Source organism: Vulpes lagopus, chromosome 10 (assembly GCF_018345385.1).
Source record: "Vulpes lagopus strain Blue_001 chromosome 10, ASM1834538v1, whole genome shotgun sequence".
NCBI lineage: Eukaryota > Metazoa > Chordata > Mammalia > Carnivora > Canidae > Vulpes > Vulpes lagopus.
Genome location: NC_054833.1, coordinates 36,127,513 through 36,155,194, shown reverse-complemented (window position 1 = coordinate 36,155,194; position 27,682 = coordinate 36,127,513). Strand labels below are relative to the sequence as shown.

At 38.9% G+C, this 27,682-nt stretch overlaps 1 protein-coding gene across 1 annotated transcript; it reads right to left on the bottom strand.

Annotated features, from left to right (window-relative positions):
• Positions 1–12,364: 12,364 nt before the first annotated feature.
• Positions 12,365–13,312, bottom strand: LOC121500405 (olfactory receptor 145). Its single transcript, XM_041772089.1, has one exon. The coding sequence runs from the start codon at positions 13,310–13,312 to the stop codon at positions 12,365–12,367; it is 948 nt and encodes a 315-aa protein (XP_041628023.1).
• Positions 13,313–27,682: the final 14,370 nt, after the last annotated feature.

Sequence of the window (27,682 nt, the reverse complement as noted above, 5' to 3'; positions counted from 1 at the left end):
TTTAGCACCTGACTTGGGCCAAAAACGTGATCCTGGAGTCCCAGGATGGAGTCCCACATTGGGCTCCCTTTATAAAGCCTGCTTCTTCCTCTGCCTGTGTCTCTGCCTCTCTCTCTCTCTCTCTCTCTCTGTCTCTCATAAATAAATAAATAAATAAATAAATAAATAAATAAATAAATAATCTTTACAAAAGAAAGATAACCATTATTTATGTTTGGTCTTGCAGAGTCTAGTGACTGGAAAAGGATATACTTCAAGGTTGTTGACAATATTCTATTTCTGATAGGGGTACTGATAACATGGATGTGTTCAGTTTGTAAAAATTCATCAAGCTATTTCCCTTTATAAAAAGATTTTATTTATTTATTTATTTATTTGAGAAAGAGATAGTGCGAGAAAGCAAGAAAGAGCACAAGTGGGAGGGAGAAGCAGACTCCCTACTGAGCAGGGAGCAGGATGCTGGTCTCCATCCCAGGACCCTGGGATCAGGACCTGAGACGATGGCAGACACTTAACTGAGCCACCCAGGCACCCCCATCAAGCTATATCCTTGTGTTATACTTAAGTGTTAACATAAGTCGAGAACAAAAATAAATTAATATTTTAATAAATCATCCTGACAAACTACTTCAACACTAAAATTACAAAGCATCTTTGAGCCATTAATTCCCTAATTTGTAAAATGAGAATTTACTGACCTAACAATTCAGTATGATGGCATGTACAAAAAAGACAAAAACAAGGACACCTGGGTAGCTCAGTGGTTAAGCATCTGCCTTAGGCTCAGGTCATGACACTGGAGTCTTGGGATTGAGTCCTGCATCAGACTCCCCACCGGGACCCTGCTTCTCCCTCTTCCTGTGTCTCTGCCTCTCTCTCTGTGTCTCTTTTGAATTAAAAAAAAATCATTTTTATTTTTCAGCCATCTTGTATCTCTGAAAACTCCATTTATTTCTTATATAAAGGGAGGAAATCAAAGGGTAAAAGAATTTATGGATATGAAACAACTACAGAGTGCTTGGTATTATGCCATTATGTTGGATGTTTTCTAATGTAATATTTATAACAACTGTACAATGTGCATATGTATAGAAGATTGTTTTGTTTTTTCCAAAGATGACCATAACAGCACATACCCATAAACACACATATATGTATGTATCCTACATGTTCTTGGTACAATAGGACTGACACTCCTTAAATAAAGAGATGGGATCTATATTCCCTACCCTTGCATCTAAGCAAGGACTTGGGATTTCTCCAACAAAAAGAAAATAGCAGAAGCAATGTTATCTGACTTCTAAAGTTCAGCCCTACAAGGGTACAGCTTTTACCTCTCTCTCACTCTTTCTTTTTCTCTCTTTCTCTCTCCCTCTCCTGACCCCTTCCACTCTTATTTCTCTTTTATCATCCTCTAGCCTTCAGGACAATCATATTGGAACCCTCTGGCCTTGTCTCCAGATATGCCACAGGCCAGCAAGTTTATGGTCATTTACCCAATATTAAGAAGATGCAGAAGCCCTCTAGGACCTGTATGCTAGTTGGTAGACATCAAGGAAAAATACTCAAGGGAAATGGCCCAGGGACTTTTCAGTACAAATTTGAATTACTTAGTCCAGTTCTCCCTTATTACTCAGAATATCTCCTATGGTTCCATATTTAGATGTTTTTAGGGTTATTTTTATGTAGAAAATAGGCATTTCCTTTTAGTACACATAATTTTTCTAGTACACATAATTTCATATCTTCTATATTTCCCCCTTTGAACAACAATTTATCAGATGTGCGGCAATGGCCCAGCAATGAAAGACTGAGAATTAATTATCTCTGTTCATTAGAGTAGAAATCAACTTATTAACTTATTCATCATCCAATATGTATTATTAAGCCCAGCTATTTCCAGTACTCTTGCAAACTTTATACTCAGAAAAATCTCTCCTGAAAGAACAAAACTAAGAATTCTGAATAGAACAAAACTAAGAATTCTGGGTAAAATACAAAAATCATCTATCTGTTAATGTTTGAGGTGGCAGAGACTCAATGAATTCCCATGAGAGCAAAAGGCAAAAGATAAAGTAATAATTCAGAGGGGTACACAAGCACTGGACCTGGAATTTGCCTTGGGGGAACTAGCAGATTCCCAATGGCCCAGAGTTGGGTTTTAATTCAGTTGCCTATGCAGGACATAAAGGATAAATCCTGGGATAGGTCCATTCATGACTAAACCTTAGCAGCCTGAGAGTTTGGAATCATTACTAACTTGTAATCCTGGATCCCCAAAGAAACATTTTCCATGGCTAAATTAGAGAAATAAAAAAACCCACACAGGAAGAAGGCAAGATATATGTCTGATATGGCCTTGGCTCTAGGGAAGAGAAAGAGATAAAATATCTCCTGAGAACTTCTAACAACCTCTGCATTCCAGGTTAAAAAAAAATCATATTACAAATGTAACCAAATATATATATTTCCTCTCTGGAAAATATAGATTAGCTCCAGATATCAAAGAATTTCCCCAGATAACTAACTGGGGATCATGAAATTTTAATGAAAAGCCCTAAACAAACACAAAAGAAGCCGCCAGAAATGAAAATAATCATTAATGATAAACCACAAGCTACAGGACCAGGCCTGCAAAATTATCAGGCTTATCAGAGACAGAATACAAAATAATTTATTTAATATGTTCAGAAAAAAAAGAGCAAAGAGCAAAGTGTAATGAAGGCTCCATCAAAACTTGACAGGACAGATTTTTTTTTAAACAATCAACTAGCACTTTTAGAAATGAAAACATGATAGTTGAAATGAGGAAGTCTATGAATGTGATAGCCTATTAGACACAAGTGAAGAGTTAATAGGTAAAATGGAGGAGGATAGATTTAAAGGTATTATCCAAAGTCAGCATCAGCCACAGGGAAAGACTATGAATTAGAGACATAACTTAAGAAATGTAGAAAGAGAGAAGGTCCAGTAGGCATATAGAGAGCATTTACCACATTCTAGGGCCTGTGTTTTGCTCTAAGAATATAGCAACAATCAAAAGAGATACAAAATCCCTGCCCTTTCAAATATATATAATCTAGTTATATACCTAGATACCTAGAATAAACAGATACTTATACATAACTAACTAGAAGTATTGACTACAACATTAGTACTCCTTCCATGTTTAGGAATCTGCCCTTACATGAGCCTTGATTGGAACCAGACTCAGCCTTCTGTGAAACTTCCCCAAAGAAAGTAAGACTGAACTCAGCCAGTCAGATGTTTCTATGCAGGACTCTAAGTCTGGGGCAAGTGACACAAAGGAACAGGAACAATTTATATTTCATTTTGGCAAAGACAAAGAAAAATTACCAGTGATAACGAGTATTGGGTATTGGTGGTACCAATACAAGGAACCAATGCAGCCTAACCAGATGGTTCTGTGGTATAATTTGGCTGTGATTCCACCACCTGATTTCCCCTAGATCCTGCCGGATTCCAAAAGCTAATTCTCTGGCCTGCTCTATGGGTTTGTTAATAACCCCCAATTAATTCCATCTTATGCCAAAGTTAACCCAAATCAATTTCTGCTGTTTGCAGTCAATAACCCTGGCTAGTATGATAGGAACTGGACATTCAGGAAGCTGTAGACAAGATAGTAGAGACAGAAAATCATTTAGACCATGGGACAAATTTCTCTTATTCCTAGGATGAAGGCAGACACATCTACCAAAATTACCTTCTTAGAGGGATATAACAAACTCTCCTTCAAAGTTTTGCTCTATTTTGAATGATATTCTCCTTTCATGGAAATGTTTGGATATGATTTGGAGGATAAATGAACAAACATTTCCAATTCCACAGATTATTCTTCATATTCCTACACAGTTTTGAAAACTTTCAATTCTTCAGTGACTCCTCTTTTCTAATAAACTTCATTACACTGTTTACTGAATGAATAACTTTGCTGGCTAAACACAAAGGTATTCAATGAATTATCTGGCCAGATTTTTTATGCAATATGGGTCATAGCAAAAAATAATGATAATAAATAATAAAAGGGATGATATTTAACATCAAAGGAAGCTTATGGCACAATAATTATTTTTATTAATGATTAAATAGCTAGTGTTTGTTTATATTGGGCAGTGTTATGATAGATTTCTGTTTTTCATGAACTCTATATTCACTTTATTGCCTTTGATGTTTCATATGAAATCAATACATAGAATAGCTTTTTGTACACTTTTTAAAACTCGGAAAATAATTTTCCCCGAAAAAATCATTATAAAGTATTCCAAAAAGTATATCTTTGATTTTTAGCAGGTTATTTTGTGCTAGTTCTTTATTCAAAACATTCTCCAATTATTACATTGTTACTATGGAAATATACAATCTGTTTTATGATATGGTTTTAGAAATGCATTGGTATTAGGCTTAAATATAAGGAGAAGGTTACTAGCAGAGAAAATTAGGAGAACATTCTGAGCAAAGGGAATACAAAAAAGAATTTAAAAGGCCATCAGAGGAAAAAAGCACTGCAAATTTGGGGAATGGCAAATGATATTGAGACTTGAATTGTTGTATACATGGCAGGGAGGGGTGGGAGATAGTTGGGAAAGGTTAATGATGACAATAAATCATATCTCTCATCCACTTCTGATTCCAGAATCAATTGAGAAATTAGAAATTAGTCTAATTTCTCACTCATAGTACAGTAGTTCAGCAGGTCCCACACATATTTATATCAGTTTTGATGCTGATAGAGTTGATTGAAAGACCCAGCTTGGATGTACAAGTAAGACCTTGTAATTTCCTATGGCACTTCACAGACTAAATTAGTGAATATAGGTCTAAACCAAGCTGCACAACAGTTGGTATTCTCTTATAAAGAAGAAGGATTACAGATGGAAGAGATGAATGGGAACACTGAGAATGTGCCTGTCCTAACCAGAAATGGGGCAAGAGGCCATAAGAAGGGGACTAGGACACACTGAGCCACATAAGCTCCTTCTCCCAATTTCTTATCAGTCCTGTAAACTATCCTCTTCCTTTGGGTTAGAGCGGGAAAGATAAAGGGGAAGAGAAATGGTTGCTTCTTTATTTACCTGCCTGGGATGTAGACATTTCTTCACTAGGGAAAGAGAAGTTTAAAGCATAAACAAGGCTAGAATGTCTAGACTTGCCTTTGACTTCTGATAAAAGATGAAAGAGAAGGATAGAGACCAGAAAAACTGAACTAAGGTAGTGGGAGGAATATGCAGAATTGACACTAAGAATAAATCAAAGACAGAGCTACTCTTAGAATTTAGAAAAGAAATATAGGATCATCAGATGAACATATCACTGTTAAAAAACTCTTTGGAAAGAAAGAAGCAATGTCTTTCTGTGCAGCAAACAGAAATATTTTGTATCATTCCATAGACCTTTTAGCTTTAAATGCAATGAATATCATTGAAAATAATGATTTTGATAAAAATTTAATCACATGGAAGACTGTTTACAATGTGTTACAGAATGAAAAATAAAGTTACAAAATTGTACTTAATATGATCACATCTGTCTCTGTTGTATATATATATGCATATATATATACATATATTATGTGTGTGTGTATATACACACAGGTGTATAGATACATATAGTGTTTGCAAAATGGTCTAAGCCATCACAACTGCACATAGAGAAAAATATTCTGAAAGAGTATACATTAAAATACTAAAAGTAGTTTTCTCTAGGTCATAGAATCATGGATTTTTTTATCTTTTGCTTTTCTCTACTTGCAATATTCCTATAGTATTCCTATAGTACTTGAGCATTACTTTTGCAAATTTAAGAATTATTATTTTTAAAAAATAAATTAAAAACAAAACACTGTAGCAACACCTGGGTGGCTCAGTTGGTTAGTGCTCCCTCACTCATATTACAGTTCAGCAGGTCCCACACATACATATATTACTGACTCTATTAGTTCAACGCAATAAATAAGTAGAAAAATCTTTAGGATCTTTCTCTTGACATATATTTTGAGCAAATTTTTCTAAATGAGAGTGACTGTATGAATTTACTTAGGTCAAAGGCATCAGGAACTTGGACATTACACATGATGAATATATGTGCTATTTCTTACACATACAGATTGAACCTCTGGAAGGCAGCAAATGTTGAGAATATGGGCTCTAGAATCAGGCAGTCTAAATTTAATTGTTTACTCCATCACTTGCTATTGTACAATCTAAGCAAATCCCTTAACTTGTAGAGAAGATTAAATGAGAACTTGTATGTAAAGTCCAAAGGATCTAAAGTTTCCAAAATGTCATTATTGGAGTTTGAAGAACATGAGTTTCTTGAGTGTGGAAAGTCTTGTTCACCTTCATTCTCAAGCTGTAATCCTGGAAACTTAGAATGAAAGGAGAAGGGTAGTCACTGCAAGCAAGGTACAATATGAAGGAAGGAAGCAAATGGGACAAGGAGTCCTATGTTTAAGGAAGCTAGACTGAGTGGCATCAAAACCCAATTGTGCGGACAAGAGTCCCAGGACTTGTTTCCCCTCTCACTCCAGGCCTACTTATTCCTTCTATGTAGTCTCACTGATCACTGATGGGAACCTGAGGATATTATCACATGAGTTGGTAAAAGATAGTGAGAAGAAGACCACCAATGACACTCAAGGCTAATGGACTTTGAGACACAGAGTGTTGGCCCATTCACAGAGACCAGGTCTATCACCTGTACACAGACAGGCATCCTCAAGGGGAAAAAAAAAACATATAAAAGAATATTTTATAAACATGAATATTCTCTCATTAGATACCTACTTGCAGAATTACATTATATACAGCTCATTTCACCTACCATTCATATTTTGGTTTAAACACAATTTATCTCTAAATAGAACCAATGCTGGGGCAGGAAAGTTACAAAATAAGCCTGAAACATACTGCTTTGCTATAAAGCAACAAAGGCTCAAAATCTAATAGAGATATATTAAAAGAATATAGGAACTAGTTTGAAGAGGCTCCCACTGGATAAATCAGGAACAAACTTAGCAACAACTTAAGCAATGACAATAATGAATCATAACCCATTGGATAAAATTGGAATGTATGAGCCTACAATCATATGAATGAATAAACAGATGAATGAGTGAATGGATAAGTAAATAAATACAGAAGGAAAGATTCTTTCTGACAAAGTACCAACTAACAATAATGAAAGCTTGATGGAGTTAGAAAATCTCCACTTTTCAACCATCAGAGTAATACTGATTGAGGCAAGAATTATCAATGGATGCTAAAACTGGTATGTGAAAAATTGAAAAGGAACAAGACATTTCATAGTTCTAAAATATCTCTCCCTAACTTTAATTACAAAGGGAAAAGTAGTAATTTTCCCCAATAAAACTACAAGGAACTTGCAAAGTTCCAAAAACTGTATTATCAAATGTCCCCAGAAGCAATTCTGACAGGATGTAGAATATATTCATTTGTGACAGTAAAGAAAAAGGAAAGCAGTACTGTGCCCTGCAAAATCAATAAGGAAGAATCAGGTTATGGTCTTGGTGACTTTTTTCTAGTTTATCTTTTGAAGACAATCTTTCAGGCTTAGTCTGTTATTCTGGGGGAAATGGGAGCTTCATACATGAATGATTCTTTTTTTTTTTTTTTTCATCATACAAGTTGTTCTTTTAATTTGTTGTTTCTCAGATATGAGCGAAAATGGACAGTACAGAGCGAATGCACGATTGTTGGCATTTTATAAAACTGCTTTCAGAGCCAATGTTCAATCAGAGAGTGATTTAGAATTTGCTAGAAAAAGTTAAGCATTTTATACAGCACTATGCTTGACTATAAAAAGGAGTGGAAAGTTAGGTTTACAAATCCTAGAGTCTGGCTCTGCTACAGCCACTAGATGTGGAGGATATATCAATGGACAACAACAAGGACCCTGCTCACACAGAACTTACAGTCTGATTTGTTGTGAGGATGTATATAGAAAAGTAAATGAGCAGTGGTCCTGCATTTGGACCAATACTTAACAGGTGAAGTGCAGTGTGCTCTGAGAATACAGGGTAGGGACACTGAAAGAGACAGAGATGTGGGAGAAAGATATTCCAGAAGGACACTTCATAATCAATTATCACAAAGGGAAAGTTCTAGACTATCTTTCCTTCCTTGGACCAAAAAGATTACCAGAGTTATGATGAAGCCAAGAAAAAGCCATTTAAGAAATAAAGGGATGAGGTAAAGCAGAATTTGCCACCTCAAAATGTCTTTTTGGCCTAAGAATGATCTTGATCTGATTCTTTTTATGAAAACAAAGACAGAAGAAGCTCTGACAGCTGGATAGAAGTTGCCCCCTTTGTGAGGGAAATTTATAAGAGAAATCTCCATTTTTAAGAGTTTCTCCCTCTCTGTACCAAGAAGAGGGAGATGACTAAATCTCTAGAAACTGTTATCAATGAAGAAGGTAGCAACTTAAATCTGCATAACAACCATACCATTATTTACTGGGCTTTGCCTGATAACCTTTTCTGTAAGTGACAACCCTCCCCCACAACATCTTTTTTTTGCCTTTAGCTGGAGATGGTATTTAAGTTGGTGGCTTGGGTCGTTTTTCCTGAGTATCTCCTATATATACAGGATGTATACATGTTATTAAACTTCTCTTTGTTTTTCTCCTGCTGATCAGTCTTTCATCACAGGGGAGTTTCAGTCAAAAATCTAGAAGGAAAATAATTTTCCCTCCTCTACAGGGAATATATAATAAAGAAAAAGAAGACAGAAGAAAACATGCTCAGTTTTGCTCCCACTTTTATTTTCTTTATCCATTCAGATACCACAAGTGGTAGTTCATGAAGTAGAAAGGAATAAAAGCTGTAAAAGGAGAAGACAGTAATACAAACACCACCACTGTCAAAATTAAAGGTAATCAGTTTTTAATGAGTGACACCCTTACTGGTACAGGATCTGGCCAAGAGTAGACCATCTGAAGATGTTTATACTGCTTGTGAGAGTATAAATTGAGATGAACTTTAAAGAAGGAATTTTGGAATAATATTCAACAACCTTATGTCACTCCGTAATTCTGTGTCTAAAAACATATCCTAATTAGAGGAAAACTCAAAGAGTTATTGAGTAAGTCTGCTAACCATGGTTTATAATTTGGAAAAACAAAAGTAATATACAGTAGTAAAAAATTGTTAATGAGATATAATACATGCATATACAAGAATTTTATGTGATCATAAAAATCAAGTTGGAAACAAGAGACCAGCAAAAACAAATTCTGTGAGCTGTGTCTTGGGAAACACACTTATATAACCAGAGCTGACACTCCCTTGTTTTCACAGTGTGCTTTTCTCTCTGCCTCTTTTTGGCTATCCACAATCCTTCATATACATCTTTCCTGCTTTTTTATTCACTTATTTATCCAATAACAACCCTTTATTCCCTCCCCTGCATATTAGTTTTCATTGGTAGATAACATGTTAAAGCAGCTGCTCATAGACTTTGAAAACAAGGACAAGGTTGTGTGTATGTATGCGCAGGTGTAACCAAACTCAAGAGGTTTGCCATTGGGGTACACTGAATTGAACACAACTCAAGGAAGTGTTGAAAGCAAAGCACTTTTTTTTTGTTTAGAGATTTTATTTATTTATTCATGAGAGACACAGAGAGAGAGACAAAAAGAAAGGCAGAGGGAGAAGCAGGTTCCCTGCAGGGAGCCCCATGTGGGACTCAATCCCAGGACCCAGGATCAAGGCCTGAGCCAAAGGCAGACCTTCAACTACTGAGCCACCCAGGTGCCCCAAAAGCAAAGCACTTTTTATTACTTGTTACAAATAAGAAGATGGAAAGCACAATCTGCCTGTGGGGTTAGTACAGGAAGCTTTTATTTAGCGTATTAGGGAGCAGGGACAGGGTCTTGCACATACAGTAAGGAACTTAATACATATTCTCTTACCTAGGTATTTTAGTTCAACTGCATATGTCTGGTATGTCAGCATGCTAGTGCATACATTGAACGTTCAAAATATGGTGGAAAACTCTGCCCATAAGAGAAGATCTTATTAAAATTAAAGATAACTCAGGACAACTGGGGCGGGGGGGTGGTGGGGGGGAGCTTCTGCACAGGTCCTCCGCTCCAAACCAGCTCAGACTGGCCTATACAAAGAACTATCAGGGGAAACACCTAGCCTGGCATTTCCTTGGCAGGAACTGCTGGTTCCAGCAACAAAACATTCCATCCCTGCTTTTGTCCCTTCTCCTCCTCCCTTCTGTTGATAGTTTTCAGCCCTCTGATCTGAGTAACTCCCTGTTGCATCTTGGCTAACACAAGCACCATGCATAGAAAGACTGTCTTAAAACATACAACCAATAAGCAACATTGACAGACCCTGGAGAGGGTACAGAAGGACCAGAAAATTGAGTAAAGAGAGACTTCCTTTCACTGAGTATTTTTTGGTAATAATTATAAATACCATGAACATGTACTGCCCAGTCAATGTACAAATAAATATATATTGTAAATGGGTTGTAGAAAGAATACACAAATGTAGAAAGAAATAATTCTCTTAATAATCCTGTGGAAATGACTTCAAAGAGAAAGAGACATCAGGTAACTTGCATGAGGTCACATAGTTGCTGAGTAAAAACTAGGCTCAAATCTGACTCTACCTCTCAATTCCCTACTCTGCTTTTTCTGAGTCTCTATGCTGTTCTTCCCTCCCTTGTCCCAGTCATCCCAATTCTACGCTGGTCCTGTGTTCTGTGCCATCTAAACACAGTTCCCTGGTTCCATTTGAATTCACCCTTACTGATCTGTACCTTCCCAAAGGATGTAACTATATACGCATCCAGACTTCATTTTTACAAATAGAAGAGAATTTTCCTGAAGAGAATCTCATAAATCGAAAGTATTTTCAGAGTCTTTCATATATTGTTGTTTCTCAAAGACATATTTACCACTTATAATTTTCTTTTAAACCAAGAAGTAACTCTGCCTCCCTTTACACAATACCATTAGGCTGTGGATTTACAAACCTAAACTGTATAATCCTTGCACCCTATACTGGAAGGGTGTGTCAGAGTCCCAGCAGAAAAAAGATGACTCCCGGAAAAATGTAACAAGGGCACTATTTGCATAGGTGTAGGCAAAAGGGTGGTTATGAGAAACCAGAGAAGGATGGTAGAAGCAAGCAGCAGCAGCATTACCATCCCTTTGCATAAAGAGATGAAGGAGCAGTTACTGTCAATGGCTTAGAAATGGGCAGTTACTGTAGCCCACTGGAAGTCAGGGAAATAAATATCACAATATCATGTTCCACTTGTCCTCTGATTTCTTCTGCTGATGCTGCCATTGGCTTAACCCAGCCAGAAACCAGAGGGTCACGGAGCCCATTGACAAGATCCATTAGGAAATGCCTCCCAACACTTGAAGTAAGGTACAAAGGAATAGAAAGTTGATCTAGAGAGGCACACAGAGAACACCTCACACATCTCTATCACATACAGTACCATAACAGTCCGTGGTTGTTTCCTCTGTTGACTGGCTGCTATGTGGTGCTAGCCTAATTACTGGCTTGTAACACAAAGTTTCCATGGTTCTGAAATATTCTCCTGATTTTTAGCTGACCACCCTGAGCTTCAGACTTCTCCACCCAGGTTTCAAAAGCACAATTTGAAACAAGGAAATTATTGTGTGCAAAAAATTCCCAAATCCTGTACTTCATGATCTTGATATTTTCTATATGGTTGTCCAGCCAGCATGACCAAAAGTCCAAGTCCCTGAAGCTCCACACCACTGATTTAGGAGTAACCATGCTTCCTGCTGTCTGGGCCCCAGCATACTTCCCCCAAGTACTGTGCAAAATTCTTCAAGAATTTGGTCATTTAGCCAAGACCATCTCAACAAAGTTTTATACCTCCTACCTTCTTTGCAAAAATGTGGTATTTAAAATTAGCCCTTGAAAAGTTGCATGAAATTTCTGTAGATAGAACCAGATCTTAACATCCTAGATCAGTTCACATTTGAAATGAAATCTTCCAGTGTTGTTGGAGGAAGAAAGTGAGCCATAGTGGAAAACAACTAGTATTAAAAATCAAAAGCCTATATCCTAGTCACAGTCCTCCTGCTGGGTAACTGAGTGACCTTGGAGAAGGTATATAAATTTGTATCTATTCTCAGAAATATGAGGGAACTGAATTAAAGGACCTTTAAGGTCCACTAAATATGAGTACCCTAGATTAAAGAATCTTCTTAAATTAAAGGATGCATAAAGTGGAAAGGAGAAAGTTAAAATTTCCTCCATGTAACCAGTGGAACCTGAATCATATAAGGAAGGAAGAAAGGCCCTTTCCTAAGTATTACTCCTTTCTCAAGAGAATGGTTTCTTGCTCAGTGTTTTCTTCAGAGCAATTTTGACATCCTTATTCCTCAAGCTGTAGATTAGTGGGTTGAGCATGGGCACCACGATGGTGTAGAACAAAGAGGACACTTTCCCCTGATTCATAGGTAAAAGAGAGGATGGTTTGAGGTACATAAATGCCCCTGATCCAAAGAAGAGGGAAACAGCAATTATGTGGGAGCTGCAGGTGCTGAAGGCTTTGGACCTGCCCTTGGTAGAATGAATACGGAGAATGCTGGAGAGGATGAGGGCATAAGAAATGAAGATGGTAACTGTGGGCACACCAATATCAATGCCCACAACAACAAAAACTACCAGCTCATTGACATAGGTGCTGGTGCAAGAACGCTCAAGAAGGGGAAGGATGTCGCACATGTAGTGGTCAACCAGATTGTTGGCACAGAAGGTCAGTCTTACCATGCACGCTGTGTGGGCCATGGCTCCAGCAAACCCCATCACATAGACACCCAACAGAAGGAGGAAGCAGACCTGAGGAGACATGGTGGCAGTGTATACCAGTGGGTTACAGATGGCGGCGTAGCGGTCATATGCCATTGCTGACAGGATGAAGGACTCAGATACAACAAAGAAGAGAAAGAAGAAGAGCTGAGTCATACACCCTGCGTAGGAGATGACGTTCTTCCTCAAGACAAAATTCATCAGCATCTTGGGAGTGATAACAGTGGAATAGCAGAAATCTATGAAGGACAAGTTGAAGAGGAAAAAGTACATGGGGGTGTGCAGGTGAGAATTCAGCCCAATCAGGGTTATCAGGCCCAGGTTCCCTACCACCGTGACCACATAGAAACCTAGAAATAGGAAGAAGAGAGGAATCTGGAGTTCTGGCTGGTTGGTTAAGCCTGAGAGGATAAACTCTGTCACAGAGGAGTTCTCAGCTGCCATTCTTACTAAAGGCATTCTGTGAGAACAAGGAGAAAGAGTCCATTTGAGGGGGGGAGAGAGAGAAAGAGAGAGAGAAAAAGAAACAGAGACACCCCCTCTCCTCCTAGTCACCTCCTATTTGTGAGAACTGAATCCACACAGAGATTTTGAACTTCAGCAGAAAGGCCTCTCAGGATGCCTATGGATCTGATCTCAAGGCCCCCTAAGGACTCTGCCACTAGAGCACCCTCTGGAGAATGGACCTTTCTCCATGGTGAGGACAGATGCTGCTGGGAAGAGGGTCTCAAAGATGAGCTGAGGAGTCTCCCAGGTCTTTACTTTGGTCCATTTATTGTGTCCTTCCAACTCCAGCTTCTGCTCAAGGTCGCAAAATCTGGGGCCAGTATCTGGGGAGAGTCCTCTCAGAGGTTGAAGGCAGCCCACCTGTGCCTGGAGTTTCCACCCTGTGGTCACCAAGGACAAAGCAGAAAAGCGAGGTGGTCCTTCCCAAAGCCTTTCTTATGTGAGGCTGGGGACTTAAGTTCTGACCAGATTCAGTCACTCACCCTCCTTCAGCCTAGAGCCTCCACAATGTACCCTTCAGTCCAAATCTTATCCATGATTGTTCAGACAGATAAATGACTATGGTGCTAACACAGAAAAAGGAACTAAGCACAGACCATTTTAACTCCCGTTCTGTTTAAAGGATCAGAATCTGGACTGCCTTAGAATTTGCTCTGAGCTTAAGAAGATGATATCTGATGGAGGCTTTACCCCAACGCTATTTTCCAGTTTGTAGAAGGGAGACAGCACCTTAGCCTATAATCATTGCCAACTGGTGATGGGAGACTAAGGGGTTTTATTCTGGATTTGGGGATCTGGGGACCTGATTAGAAGTAGAAAGCCAAAGGATCCCCCAGGATCACAGTCTTAGAAACTAACTGTTAAAAAAGTAATATTGGCTTGTACCCTTGATAATATTTGAATGGGCTTTTAAAAACATTATTTAGTTGCCCAATTAATATCTACTCAATAAAATGCAAAGTATTGTACAAAAAATAATAACTTAACCATTTATTGAGGGCTTACGATATGTACCAAGCATTCTTTCTGTCCTAGCACTTGTGTACTGACTCCAGCAGGCCAGAATCCAGTATCATTTCACATGTAATATTTCTTTTTAATTCTCTCCCCAAATCCTATGAACTAGGTTTTATCACTCCCATTTTATTTTGTTTTAAATTTTATTTATTTATGATAGTCACACAGAGAGAGAGAGAGAGAGAGAGAGAGAGAGAGACATAGGCAGAGGGAGAAGCAGGCTCCATGCACCGGGAGCCTGACATGGGATTCGATCCCGGGTCTCCAGGATCGCGCCCTGGGCCAAAGGCAGGCGCTAAACCGCTGCACCACCCAGGGATCCCTATCACTCCCATTTTAGAGATGCAATAATTCACCAGATGTTAAATTACGAAGGCCATATGAAATCTAGATCCATCTTGCTTCAAATCTGGTGTTCTTAATGATTGTGTTTAGCCTCTCCCTGTGGGAGATAATAAAATATATAAGCAGAGTCCTTGCCCTCAGGGGTCTGACAATCTTCTGGAAAAATTAAGCTAGAACACACTGAACTTAATATGCTGAAAAAAATGTGCTAAGATCCAGAAAAGTTTAAAATAAAAATGCTATTCAAGTTCAGAGAAGGGCATTCCATACACCACTTAAATTTCAGTTCATCACAGAAATTGCATCATATCTAGTCCAAGGAGAAACAGACCTTCTCTGTGATCTCTTGGAACTTGAGTTTGGCAGTGAAAAAAAAAAAAAATCCCTGTCAATTAAGAACATTCTTTTCCAGAATTGCTAAATTGTTGGAATTCTTGACAGGAGGCACCTGTCCTCCATCCTGTCAGATCTCTTTTAGGAGGTTCCCAGTGCCCTCATATTGACTGTCATGGCCTTGTAGCTTGACCCCTCTTCCCACCAGACCCACCAACATTTGTTTCCCCATTTTGCTTCCTTTGCTCCTTTTCTAACCCTCCCTCATGACAAAAGTTATCCCACTGTGCCCCAATCTCTCAGTCTTGCTTGGGCTCAGTGACAGCTAATTCACACATTTGGGGTCTCATAGATTTGAGGCAATATTAAAAGTCATCTAGTCCTGAGGTTCACGCTGAGTTAGAGTTATCTATGCATTTTAAAAGTACGTATTCTGTTATTCCAATCAAAACATAATAAATCAGAATTTTCAGACATAAGACTTTATAATCAGTTTTTTTCTTCTAAATCTATTCCTCGTGATTGGGATATTTAGCCAGGTTCAGAATTCACTGATCTAACCCTCCTACCCTACATGTTCCAAACAGAAAAATTGAGGCCAAATCAATCACACAGCTGGTTGGTGGTAGAGTCCAAATAAAACATGAATCTCTAACTTCTCCAGTTGGAGGTTTCCAGCTTATCCAGAAGAAGCCTACCTGGTGTTTGATTTGGTTGAGTACAATGCAGAGTACAAGTAAAGGACATAATTTGACATCAAACCTAGAATAGCACCCGAGGGTTGTATTGGGGAGAAACTTAAATGCCATGACAAGAAATGTATGAATCCATGGAACATTTTGAACAGAGGAATGGAATGACCAAGGGAATGACATGATCAGATGTGCTGAGGAAGACCTACCAGTCTTGCGGGTTATTGGGTGTTAATGACTTGATTCAATAGTCCCTCCAGGCAATGTTCTATCTTATAATTCGGGCAAGTTGCTATAACTCCAGCAGACAACAAGATAAGGGACAAAGGATAAACTTTCAGAATGAGAAAGAGGTAAATGGAGCAAAAGGCCTTTCTAGAACTTTTTAGCACATTACAAATCCCTGCCTTTTATACCCATGGTGTCATCTCCCCTCCACTCTGAACATTTTTACATATCCCATCACCAAGATGTCTGTGTTGGACACTGTCTCTGCCTCATTTCAGCCCATCTTTTTGGCTTCTGCTGTTGCTGTGGCAGCTGGCTGCATGTAGCTGCAGTCAGAGAGCACAATCCACCAGTTGCACCACTTTTACCTGCTTTCTGCTCTAAGATCCCAGTCTCTGCCTCACACCCAGACTGTCTGTTGGAATGCACCCACCCGCTCTGGTGCATGTGCAAACCTAGAAGTATGAAGGAGGTAATACTCCTTGGGGGTCAATAGATAAATGCTCTGCTCTTCTGTGTCTCTGGTACTTCGTTCTTGATTCTTAAAGGGGCCTCAAAGGGATTAATTGTGAATTTCCCATTAAGGTAAACACCTTGGCAGCCCACCTTGGATTAGCTTCCCATCCTTCCCTGCTTCACTCTTCCTCTTCCATGAGATCACTTCCAAAAATAAGCTATGTGTACACAGTCCTTGTCCCCAGCACAGCTTTTTATGGAAACCCCAGCTAAGGTGCTCCTAAGTTAGTATCTGGAGCAAGTCTGACCAAAAATGTTCCTTACTCCACCTGGGAGGAAGCAGCCTCACCCAAACCTATTTGATTCCAGGTCAGGAAACTAAATATATGAGTCACTAAATTTATCAAGTACTAGAAATTCCATATTTCAGAGAATTTATGTCCTAAGTATGTCCTGAGTATGTCCTAGTAAAATGCCAAAATGCCAGACAAAATAGGATCTCAGATCATAACCAGCTCATACCCTCGTGCAAATTAACCAGAAAGTCCTATAGTACCTTGAGCCACTCTCCTCACGATGTTTTGCTGTCTCTGTGATCTCCCATTTACATCCATGAGCTTTGATGGTTTGGAACTAAGTTTATTCATGTTTATTTTTAAAATTAAATACCAAACCTGGCTTGCAGCAGCTCAGAAAACATTTATTAATCTCAGGTGCTCAACATTCCTCATCTGTAAAATGAGCATAATGATAATAATCTATAAGGTTGTTATGAGGATTAAATTAAATCATAAAATGCAAGAGCCTAGCAAAGAGGCTGACACATGGAGGAGCCTCGATTAATGTTATGGGAAATATACATAAAGTATACATAAAATATATATCATTTTAGGAGCAAATGAAGGGGGAAAAAAGCTTCTAAGAGCAGAGGAGCCTAAAAAGGGCAAGAGAGAAGCTAATATAGGGAGGAAGAGGAGAGCTGATTGATAGAAATAAGAGAAATTCGGAAATAATTTTTTTTCTTCAGAACTTTATCTAAGGCCCAACTCTCCAGCATAACTTAATCCATGGACAGCATCAGGATCCTTGAGTATTGCAGCTGTTCCTATTCCCTGTCCTACCACGGACACCCTATTTTTCAAATAATCACATCACAAAGGACAAATTATAAAATCAGGTAAGGTTTCCTTCACAGCCCCCAAACTTCTCTTTCTGTACCCATTTCTAGTTTTGGCAAACATTCCTCTTCCCCAAACATGCACAGTCCTAATGTTTGCTCTACCTTTGATTTTCAAAAGCAGTACTCAGGAAAGATGTCGCAGATTGGTCAACACAGTCTATTAAGAACTTGTTGGGGGTCATCCACATTCTACACACTCTTCCAGGACTTTTTTTTTTTTTCATGAAGACAAATTCTATAACCAAATAATATATCTCTATGAAATTTGAAACAGCACTCAATTGATGAGAGGTACATTTTAGTGGGGATGGGGCAGCTGGAGTCATCATGTGGTGGGTGTATAATCAGAATCACTTTGGCAGCTGTCTGTCCTCCACTTGGCAAGCTAATTACAACTCCTATATCTGTCCTGTGTACGCGCGTATGTCTTTTGTGTGTGAGTGTTGGATGACATTTGTGCATTCCCACTGCTTGCCTATACTTCACACGAGGGATATATATTTAATCTCTCAAGGCCTCAAGCACAAATCTTACACTTAGAAATTTGCCACTGCTGTGGTGGTGATTACAATAAATCCCAATCTCTACTCTCATTCCTACAGTAATCAACTCACAAGTAAAGAAAATAAATCATTACTACAAACCTGAAATAACACCCACAGGAAAAGGGCTCCATGGGCACAGACAGCAAAGAAGACCCAAGCTTCATTAAAAGTTGACTTTTCTTTAGGAGCCTTAGAGGATTCTTGTTTGGATGACAGAGAACCAAGAAAAGTTCCTTTGGATTTATGTCACCTCAGAGCCTGTTGCCATGGGAACTACATTTCAAAATCTTCTCAACTGGGGCTTCACTAAAGTCATGTTCCTTGAAGAGCAGATGAAGCCCAAGCAGGAAGCAGTGTAGGAAGAACTATTCTTAACTGTATTCTTTTGTTGCAAAGTTGCCCTCTTTCCAAAACTTGAATCTCTATATAGTGCTTCTTTATTTATTTATTTCTATTTTTTTCCACCTTTTTTTTTTCATTATAATCTATTTGTGTCATTCCATGTGTGGTACCTGTAAATGCAATACAATGTCTCTCATGCATTAACCCTTAGACTTCTTGTGGCACAAGGCTGGTCCCAAGTGCATTGACCATCACCACACACCAGAGGAGTCCAAGCACAAATGGCACTTCCAGAAGAAGAGATACATACAGAACCTCACTGAAGAGAAGAGATGGCAACAGAAAAAGCTTTATTGGAAATAGCCACAGTTAACTTCTGAGAAAGCAAATATCAAGAGTTATATGGTTCTGCATATATTTATTTTTTTATTATTTTATTTTTTATAATAAATTTATTTTTTATTGGTATTCAATTTGCCAACATACAGAATAACAACCAGTGCTCATCCCGTCAAGTGCCCCCCTCAGTGCCCGCCACCCAGTCACCCCCACCCCCCGCCCTCCTCCCCTTCTACCACCCCTAGTTCGTTTCCCAGAGTTAGGAGTCTTTCACCTTCTGTCTCCCTTTCTGATATTTCCTACCCATTTCTTCTCCCTTCCCCTCTATTCCCTTTCACTATTATTTATATTCCCCAAATGAATGAGACCATATAAGTTTGTCCTTCTCTGATTGACTTATTTCACTCAGCATAATACCCTCCAGTTCCATCCACGTTGAAGCAAATGGTGGGTATTTGTCGTTTCTAATGGCTGAGGAGTATTCCATTGTATACATAAACCACATCTTCTTTATCCATTCATCTTTCGATGGACACCGAGGCTCCTTCCACAGTTTGGCTATTGTGGACATTGCTGGCTATTGTGGACATGGGGTTGCAGGTGTCATTACACCTGTATCTTTGGGGTAAATCCCCAGCAGTGCAATTGCTGGGTCATAGGGCAGATCTATTTTTAACTCTTTGAGGAACCTTCACACAGTTTTCCAGAGTGGCTGCACCAGTTCACATTCCCACCAACAGTGCAAGTGTGTTCCCTTTTCTCCGCATCCTCTCCAACATTTGTGGTTTCCTGCCTTGTTGATTTCCCCCATTCTTACTGGTGTGGGGTGGTATCTCATTGTGGTTTTGATTTGTATTTCCCTGATGGCAAGTGATGGTTCTGCATATATTTAATCTCAATTTATTTTATTAAGCATCTTTGCCTCCTTAACATACAAATATCTACATAAATAATATACATATTTAACATAGAATCCTAGAATCTAGACCTCAGAGGTCTATATGGGGGGGCAGTAATTAACACATATTGAACACTATGCCCCAAGTTAGCGGGTTTTACATACATTATGTCATTTATAGGAAATGTATAATCTTCAGAAAGTACAGACTTGGCATGCTTAAAAATATCATCCCATGGATTCAAGAATATTAATGCTAGTACTATTATTTTACATTTTTTAAGTGCTTACTATGTCCCAGGAACTATGCAAAGTGCTTTACACAATTAATTCAGTTAGTTTTTACAAAAATCCTGTGAATAGGTATTATTATTATCCTGCTGCACAGAGGAACGTTTCCTTGAATCAAAGGAATCAGACATGCTTATCTCCTAGTTAGACAGCCTGGTCTCTCTGAGCCTCCAGGCCTTTGTAGTGGTGGAGGAATTAGCAGGATTTGCTAAATTAATGATCATGAGGGGAAGAATGAAGATGAAAGTTCCAGTATCAAAGGTGACTAAGATTTCAATTCCAGAACACAGAAAAAGGGAAATAAAGAGGGAAAATAAAGAGCTAGAATTTAAACCTGCATGTATTATGCTAGAAGTATATCTAGAAGGGATGATCAGTAAGGAGCTGTTCCTATGAGAGGGAAGCTTGGAAGATCATGGAGACTTGTATTGGGAAATCATGTAAGTAGAAGATCCCAGAAACCACAAGTCAAGGGTAAAGGATGGAACCTTTCAACACAAGCTAGGAGAAAGTCATTAGTAAATGTGTCAGTGAAGACAAATGTGATGGTTCTGAGCAAGCTTTGTAGCCAGATAATCTGGGTTCTGGTCACATCACTCACTGGCCAAGTATGCCTATGGTTTTTGTGTCTTGGCAACTCCATCTATAAGCTTAGACATTAATACCTAACATATAGGATTGTTCTAAGGATCAACTGTCATAATGTTTAATAAGTACAGTTGACCCTTAACCAACATGGATTTGAACTGTGCAGGCCACGCAGATTTTTTCAATACATACAGTACTGAACTATAAATGTACTTTCTTTTCATTCTGATTTTCTTAATAACACTTTATTTTCTCTAGCTTACTTTATTGTAAGAATACTGTATATAGTACATATAACTAACATACAAGATATGTGTTAGTCAACTGTTTATATTATTGGGAAAGGCTTCTGGTTAGCAGTAGGCTCTGAGTAGTTGAGTTTTGGGGGAGTCAAAAGTTACACACAGATTTTTTACTTCATGGGAGTTAGTGCCCATAACTCCTGCATTGTTCAGGAGTCAATTATAATTTTGAATTAATGAAGTTTCACAGGGCCCTTATTCTTCTATTTCTGTTTTTATCCACTTGATCAAATTCTGCCTTTTATCCACTGCTTCAGGAGTGAATTTCCGGAGCCCCAACTATATTACAAGCACAATCATATGTTTAAATACTGTCTAATTTATACACCCAGTATTGAACACAATGATGAACACACATAATGTTCATTAATACTTACTAAGTTCAGTATTAAGAAATATAAATATGGTTCAATAAAAGCCCAGATGTGAAAAACTGATCAATTCAGGGATACATTTATTTTTCAAATACTGAAGGAATTTGTTAGAAGTGTCCTATCAATAGTTATGTAAACCCTTTTGTGAAAAGATAAATAATGTAGGTTCTATATAACTGGTTTCACTGTAAATATTTTTGACATATTAAATATACTAATGTTGACACTGACAGTCATGCTAGGTGATGTGTGCCTATTGGGTGTGACTTCCAGGATCAAGATATTTACAGAATAGAGGAAAGCTTCCAATATTTTGAAGACTGGCAAAGAAAAGTTACTCAGTGACAGAAAGAGCTTCTGAGCCTTCCCAAGTCCAGAGCTGCCCAGAGCTTAGTTTCATCATAGCCCACAGTTTGTTGCTCTTAAAATAGGAATCCATTTTTAAGTGACATTTAACTCAGCAATATATGTGCTATAAAAAGCAAATTACACTAACACTAGCAATGTAAAATATATGATTTCAAGGTGTGTTAAGGGCATGCCATGTTCCAATATCATGTTCTCCCCAGAGGGGGCAAATACGAGGAGATAACACAGCCTATTTAAAGGCAGTTTGATGGAAGGGAGGTTATTCTTGGCATTAGTGGAGATGTCTCAATTGATTTAAAAAAATAAATCCTAAAAATGAAGATTCACCAATCCTGTAGGAAGCAACAGACTTAACTTGTTGGACAGAGATGTCTCAGAAATCCTAATTGTAGGATGCTAAAGACTCTCTGTATTTTAACTTGTTTGAGCAGGAGAGCCACAAAACCACTGTAATGTTTTCTTGCACTTTTCAAAGGTTTCTCTAGTGAACTTCTCTAAAGACTAGTTTTAATCAAGGAGCAACATTTATTTACCTTGTGATATTACCTATAGTACACCAGATGCCTTTCCCTGCCTAGCATTAAATGTTGAAGTACCTCAAATTTCCAACCTCATCTTTCTTTTCTCCTCAAACTGTAATTCCACTCATTCCTCAGGTTTCAATATCATCTATTGATATGTTAATTACCTTTAATTGCCTTAAGTATTCATCTGCCAAAAGAACTCAAGAGATTCAAACCCTTTTCCTCTAGTAACAGCTTTATCTCAAGTAAAGGAGAATGCAGTAGCCAAAGGGTATACAATCAAAGGGGTCCAGGTATTTCTGGCGCAGGCTTCCTTGCTCTCCCACCACTGGGTTACACAACTTTGTTTTCAGGTCTTGAACCATCACTAACTATATGGGAAATTTCTTGGTCCCTTGAAGTACAAAGTCTGCTGCTCTTAGAGCAAGCGGCCTTGTAGGTATCATCAACCTCTGTAGAAAACCCTCAGGTTCTGCTGAAACCAGATGCAATTATTATTGTGGTGGTGGTGGTGGTGGAGGTTGTTACTGAATTATTATAATCCGCTTGTTATTACTAGACAATGTTGGCAAGCTGTCATATACTGCCCCAAACAGGATGTGACCCATAGTTATAAAACACCATATATCTTCAGGAAATACATTCCATAGGATTAGCTAACAGTGAGTACACTGCCCTAGGGAGCTCTGGAAGATAATCAGGCAGTCAGTCACTCATACTGGCTAAGATTAACCCATTCTATACAATTGATAGCTGCCAAATATATTTGTCTAGTTTATACTTTCATCCTGTACTGTCAATAGACTGACAGGCTTCTCCACTTAAATGTCTTGAATAGACATCTAAAACTCAGGTATGTGAAATTTATTTATCCTCTTTCTAAAACATTCTCTATCTCCTATGTTCTTTAATGAAGGCAAAATACAAAATTAATAACCAAAATTAACACAACCTTCTTATTCTTGTATGACGTCTCCACCTAGCCCCAAATCAGAAGTAAATTGATTATTAAACTGAAATTTCTCAGCTGTGCTTTTTGGGGAAGGAAAAATTATCCTCTATTCTTCAAGGTCTTCTGGCTGGTCAAAGAATTAAATGGGCATGAGACAGATTAACAGGAGAAAATTTAATTTTGTATGCACAGAGGCCAATAATAAAATTGAGACGCAAAGAAATGACCAAGCCATGCAGCTTTTTTATACATTTTAGACAAAGTAACAGAAATCTATGAGAAATTCAAAGGACAAAGAAAACTTATGTATGGAAGTTTCAATTAGTAAGAAATTCTAAACAGAATTTGGGCTGAGGTAGTTAATTAATAAAAACAACAAGATTTGTTTACATAGACTTCTTTGGCACTGAATTCTGTGTCTCTGATAATGAGGATGTCTCTACCTCCTGGTACAGGGAAGGTACTATTCACATGGGAGATTTATTTCCTGCTTTCAGGGGGACAAAGGAGGGTCAGATTGTCCATGTTGCCCTGGATATTTCTCTTTTTTTAGGATTTTATTTATTTATTCATGAGACAGAGAGAGAAAAGGAGGCAGAGACAGAGGGAGAAGCAGGACTTAGGGAGCCTGAGGCAGGACTCAATCCCAGCACCCCAAGATCATGACCTGAGCAGAAGACAGACGCCCAACCACTGAGCCACCCAAGTGCCCTGCCCTGGCTATTTCTTAAATAACTTGAATTTAAAACAATCAGTATGCCAAAGTGGCATATTTTGGGGAGGCCTTCCCCTAAACCCCATCAAATTAAAAAGCCTCTCACTCATTAGTTTGTTACCCTATGCAAAGCAAAACTAGCTATTCAGCATGGATGATCAGAGAGCTACATCTTTCTCTTCTTGATCACTTAATTTCATATATAATACACCCACATATATATGGGTATTTTTGCATTAGTGCATAAATGCAAACGTGTGATTTTTTGTAAATGTGTGTGTGTGGGACAAGACCTAAAATTAAGGCCCAACATTATGTGTTACCTCAACATCTGAGGGAAACCAGAACAGCCTCAAGTGGCATGACCATGAGTTCTCCTCCTGACTCTGGTCCCACTGATGAGGTCTCCCACCTACACAATCCTCCTTATCATGGGGTCCAAGGGATGATCCCTGCCAATCCCTGAGTGTCCTAGAGTTTCAGCATCCCATCAGCTTCAGAAACTTCAAAGAAGCCTTTGAATAAGCCACTGAATAAACTATTCAAAGAAAGCCAAGGGAGTTCTCCCATTGGAACAAATGGGTACTTAGTCCTCTCAGTACTAGAAAGCCCGCCTGTCACGGCCCCTGGTTGTTCACGCTGTTCTTGAGTGTAACCCCTCATGGACCTGCATGACCTGCCATGTCTTCCATTCCTGGGTTGTGAGTGTATGTGACTAGTAAACTTCTGTTAACCTGTCTGTCCATCACTGAGTGTTGTGTGTTCAGTCAACCCCATAATCATAGGGTGGGGAGGCCTCCCTCAACAAAGTGAATAGGATATGATTAAAATAGAGCAACCCTTTTGAAAAGTTTTTGAGGACAGCCTGGCCACGCTGCAGTTATTATAGATGTGGTATATAAAACAAGGAAATTTTCCTATTATCCCCTTACTCCATTAAAGCTGATAACTTCAGATTCAACTAAAATGGAGCTTAGGTGTTAGCAAACAATGCTTGTTTCACCCCAATTTTTGCTCCCTATTTCAGTTGTTAATAATTTCTCCCTAAACTCACAGAGGCCCCTGCCATGGTGGACCAAAAACCTTTAAGCCCAGGGAATAATTAAAAATAAATCCAAGGGCAGCCCTGGTGGCTCAGCGGTTTAGCGCCTCTTCAGCCTGGGGTGTGATCCTGGAGACCCAGGATCGAGTTCCACATCAGGCTCCCTGCATGGAGCCTGCTTCTCCCTCAGCCTGTGTCTCTGCCTCTCTCTCTCTCTCTCTGTCGCTCATGAATAAATAAATAAAATATTTTTTTAAATAAATAAGTAAATAAATCCAAGGGGAGCCCCGGTGGCTCAGCAGTTTAATGCCTCTTCAGCCTGGGGTGTGATCCTGGAGGCCCGGGATCTAGTCCCACATGGGTCTCCCTGCATGGAGCCTGTTTCTCCCTCTGCCTTTGTCTGCCTCTCTCTCTGTGTCTCATAAATAAATAAATAAATCTTAAAAAAAGAAAAAAAAAAGCAAGAGCAGACACTTGTACCTCACTGTAGAGTTTGAAACTCGCTTTTCACCATATCTTAATCAATCCTTTCAATTCTGGGAGAATGGACTATTACTTTTACAAAAAAGAAAACTAGGGCACAGATAACCTTTATATATAACCCCAGTGGGGATTTTTTGCCTTCGAATTTCAAAGTTCGTGATCTAGTATTTTCTTTTCTTTTCTTTTCTTTTCTTTTCTTTTCTTTTCTTTTCTTTTCTTTTCTTTTCTTTTCTTAGTTCTGCCCTAACTTTTCCAGGACTCCGAGTCCAAAAGAAAACTGTAACAATGAGAGTGAAACATTTTGGAAAAAGATCAAAGTCAAAGAGATAAAACGTGTACCAAATGCAAAGCAGTTTGGGGAAATAAATCTAGGGCCCAGAGCCAAACATCTCTGGGACAAAGTATACTATAAGTGGAAGCAATCCTAACTGAGTTTTGGATCTCTGTTCCCACCCCAAACAACAAAATGCAGGCCTTTGATGCATTTTTTTTTTAAATCAAACCAAATTCTACACCAGTTAAGTGGGTGGCCTGGTCCCACAGCACTCTCTCTCCCCACACACCTCATTAATGAGAGGGCAGCATAAAACCACAGGACTCCACCTACTTAGAGACAGCAAACTGGCACCACTCCCAGGTAAAATCCCAATCTCTGCATCCTCTACCAGCAAGGACATATTCAAGGTCAAGTCTCCCTATAATCACCAGTGTCCTGGCCCATGGCCTCCCATGTTATTTACAGAATCATCTCCTGTTCCTAGCACAGATACTCCCAAGACTGGAACTGCACACACTTTGTGCTCAGAGCCAGCTGCCTGAACCCATTGTGTTCTCACTCTGCCTATCCTGGGATTCCATCTGGAAGAGCTATGCATGCCCTCACTCAACAATATCATATCACTTGCACACACAACTGCAGAGCACATGCTCACAGGTTCCCCACTGCTTCCTCAGGGGTCCTACACAAACCTGGTACATTCCTGGTATCTGATGATCATGTTCTGAGCTGTGGGCTTCCCTCCATTCCTGATGGCCCTGACATTTTCCCAAGAGTTTTGGACAACAGTGTTGTTGTCATGGGCCACTTCTAAATTGTAGCCCAATTTGAAAAGCACTTGTCTGACGATTACAGTTTGGAGACTGAAAAAGCAGGGAGCAAAAGAAAAGTAAGAGAGTTCAGTTTAAACTATAAACATTTCCATAATTTTTCAATCAAAAATCTAGAACAAGCTTTTTTATCTTCAGATCAATTTTTATTAACTTGAAAAATAAAGTTTTAAATCATGTAAGTCTCATTTTGGGGGGGCATGATAATCGTTTCCAAGATTAGAACCTCAGAAGAAGTTCTTCAGCAAGAGAATTACTGTTTCTGAGCCGTTTCATTTCGCACCTCCAAAGCTATAGATATGATACTGTTAGTGCCTAACACTGCCTGATACATAAAATGTGCTGGGTAAATGTTGCTTCTATTGCTTCTCTACTTTTCTTTCCATCTCATTGTGAGCCCATCCAAACCATGTGTTGTTTGGAGCTCTCAATTTATTCAATAACTTCACAATCCCTGTTAAAGAGAATATGGAACTGTTGGGAGGTGAGACCCGACCCCATATTTTTTGTGATGCTATTTGTTTACTAAACTGTCCACCAAGAGAGCTTCAACCCCACATTACCTGTTTATTTACCATTAAGTGGGGAAAAGCACCAGTTTCTCTCTTTCTCTTTCTAGGGAGTGATTATGGGAAAATCAATGCCAAATGCTTTCCACTGTATCCACTTCTTTCCTCCAACACTTCCAACCTATACCACTCCCCTACATCTAAACTCACCTTGAGACATGCTTGGGTGGCTCAGTAGACTGAGTGTTCGACTCTTGATTTCAGCTCAGGTCATGATCTCAGGGTCATGGGATTGAGCCTTGCATCGGGCTTCATGCTCAGCATGGAGTCTGCTTGTCCCTCTCCCTCTGCTCCTCCTCCTACTCTCTCTCTCTCTCTCTCTCTCTCAAATGAATAAATAAATCAAATCTTTAAACTTAACTTGAGATAGTAAATCCTATAAAACATGTCACCTACCCGAGGAAGTAGACATCAACATGAAACTGCATGAGTGCTAGTGCCAGCATGCACGTTAGCAGACACAGGCCACTGCCTGTGTCTGTCTGGATCCAACAGCTGTTTGGAAAGAGAACTCCAAGACAAGAAACCTGAGTCAGTGCATATATCTGGAATGAGTACAGTTCCTTTTTTCTACCATGACACAACAAGGCTCAACCACAAAACTGGGGCAGAGTGCTTGCCAAATCAAAAA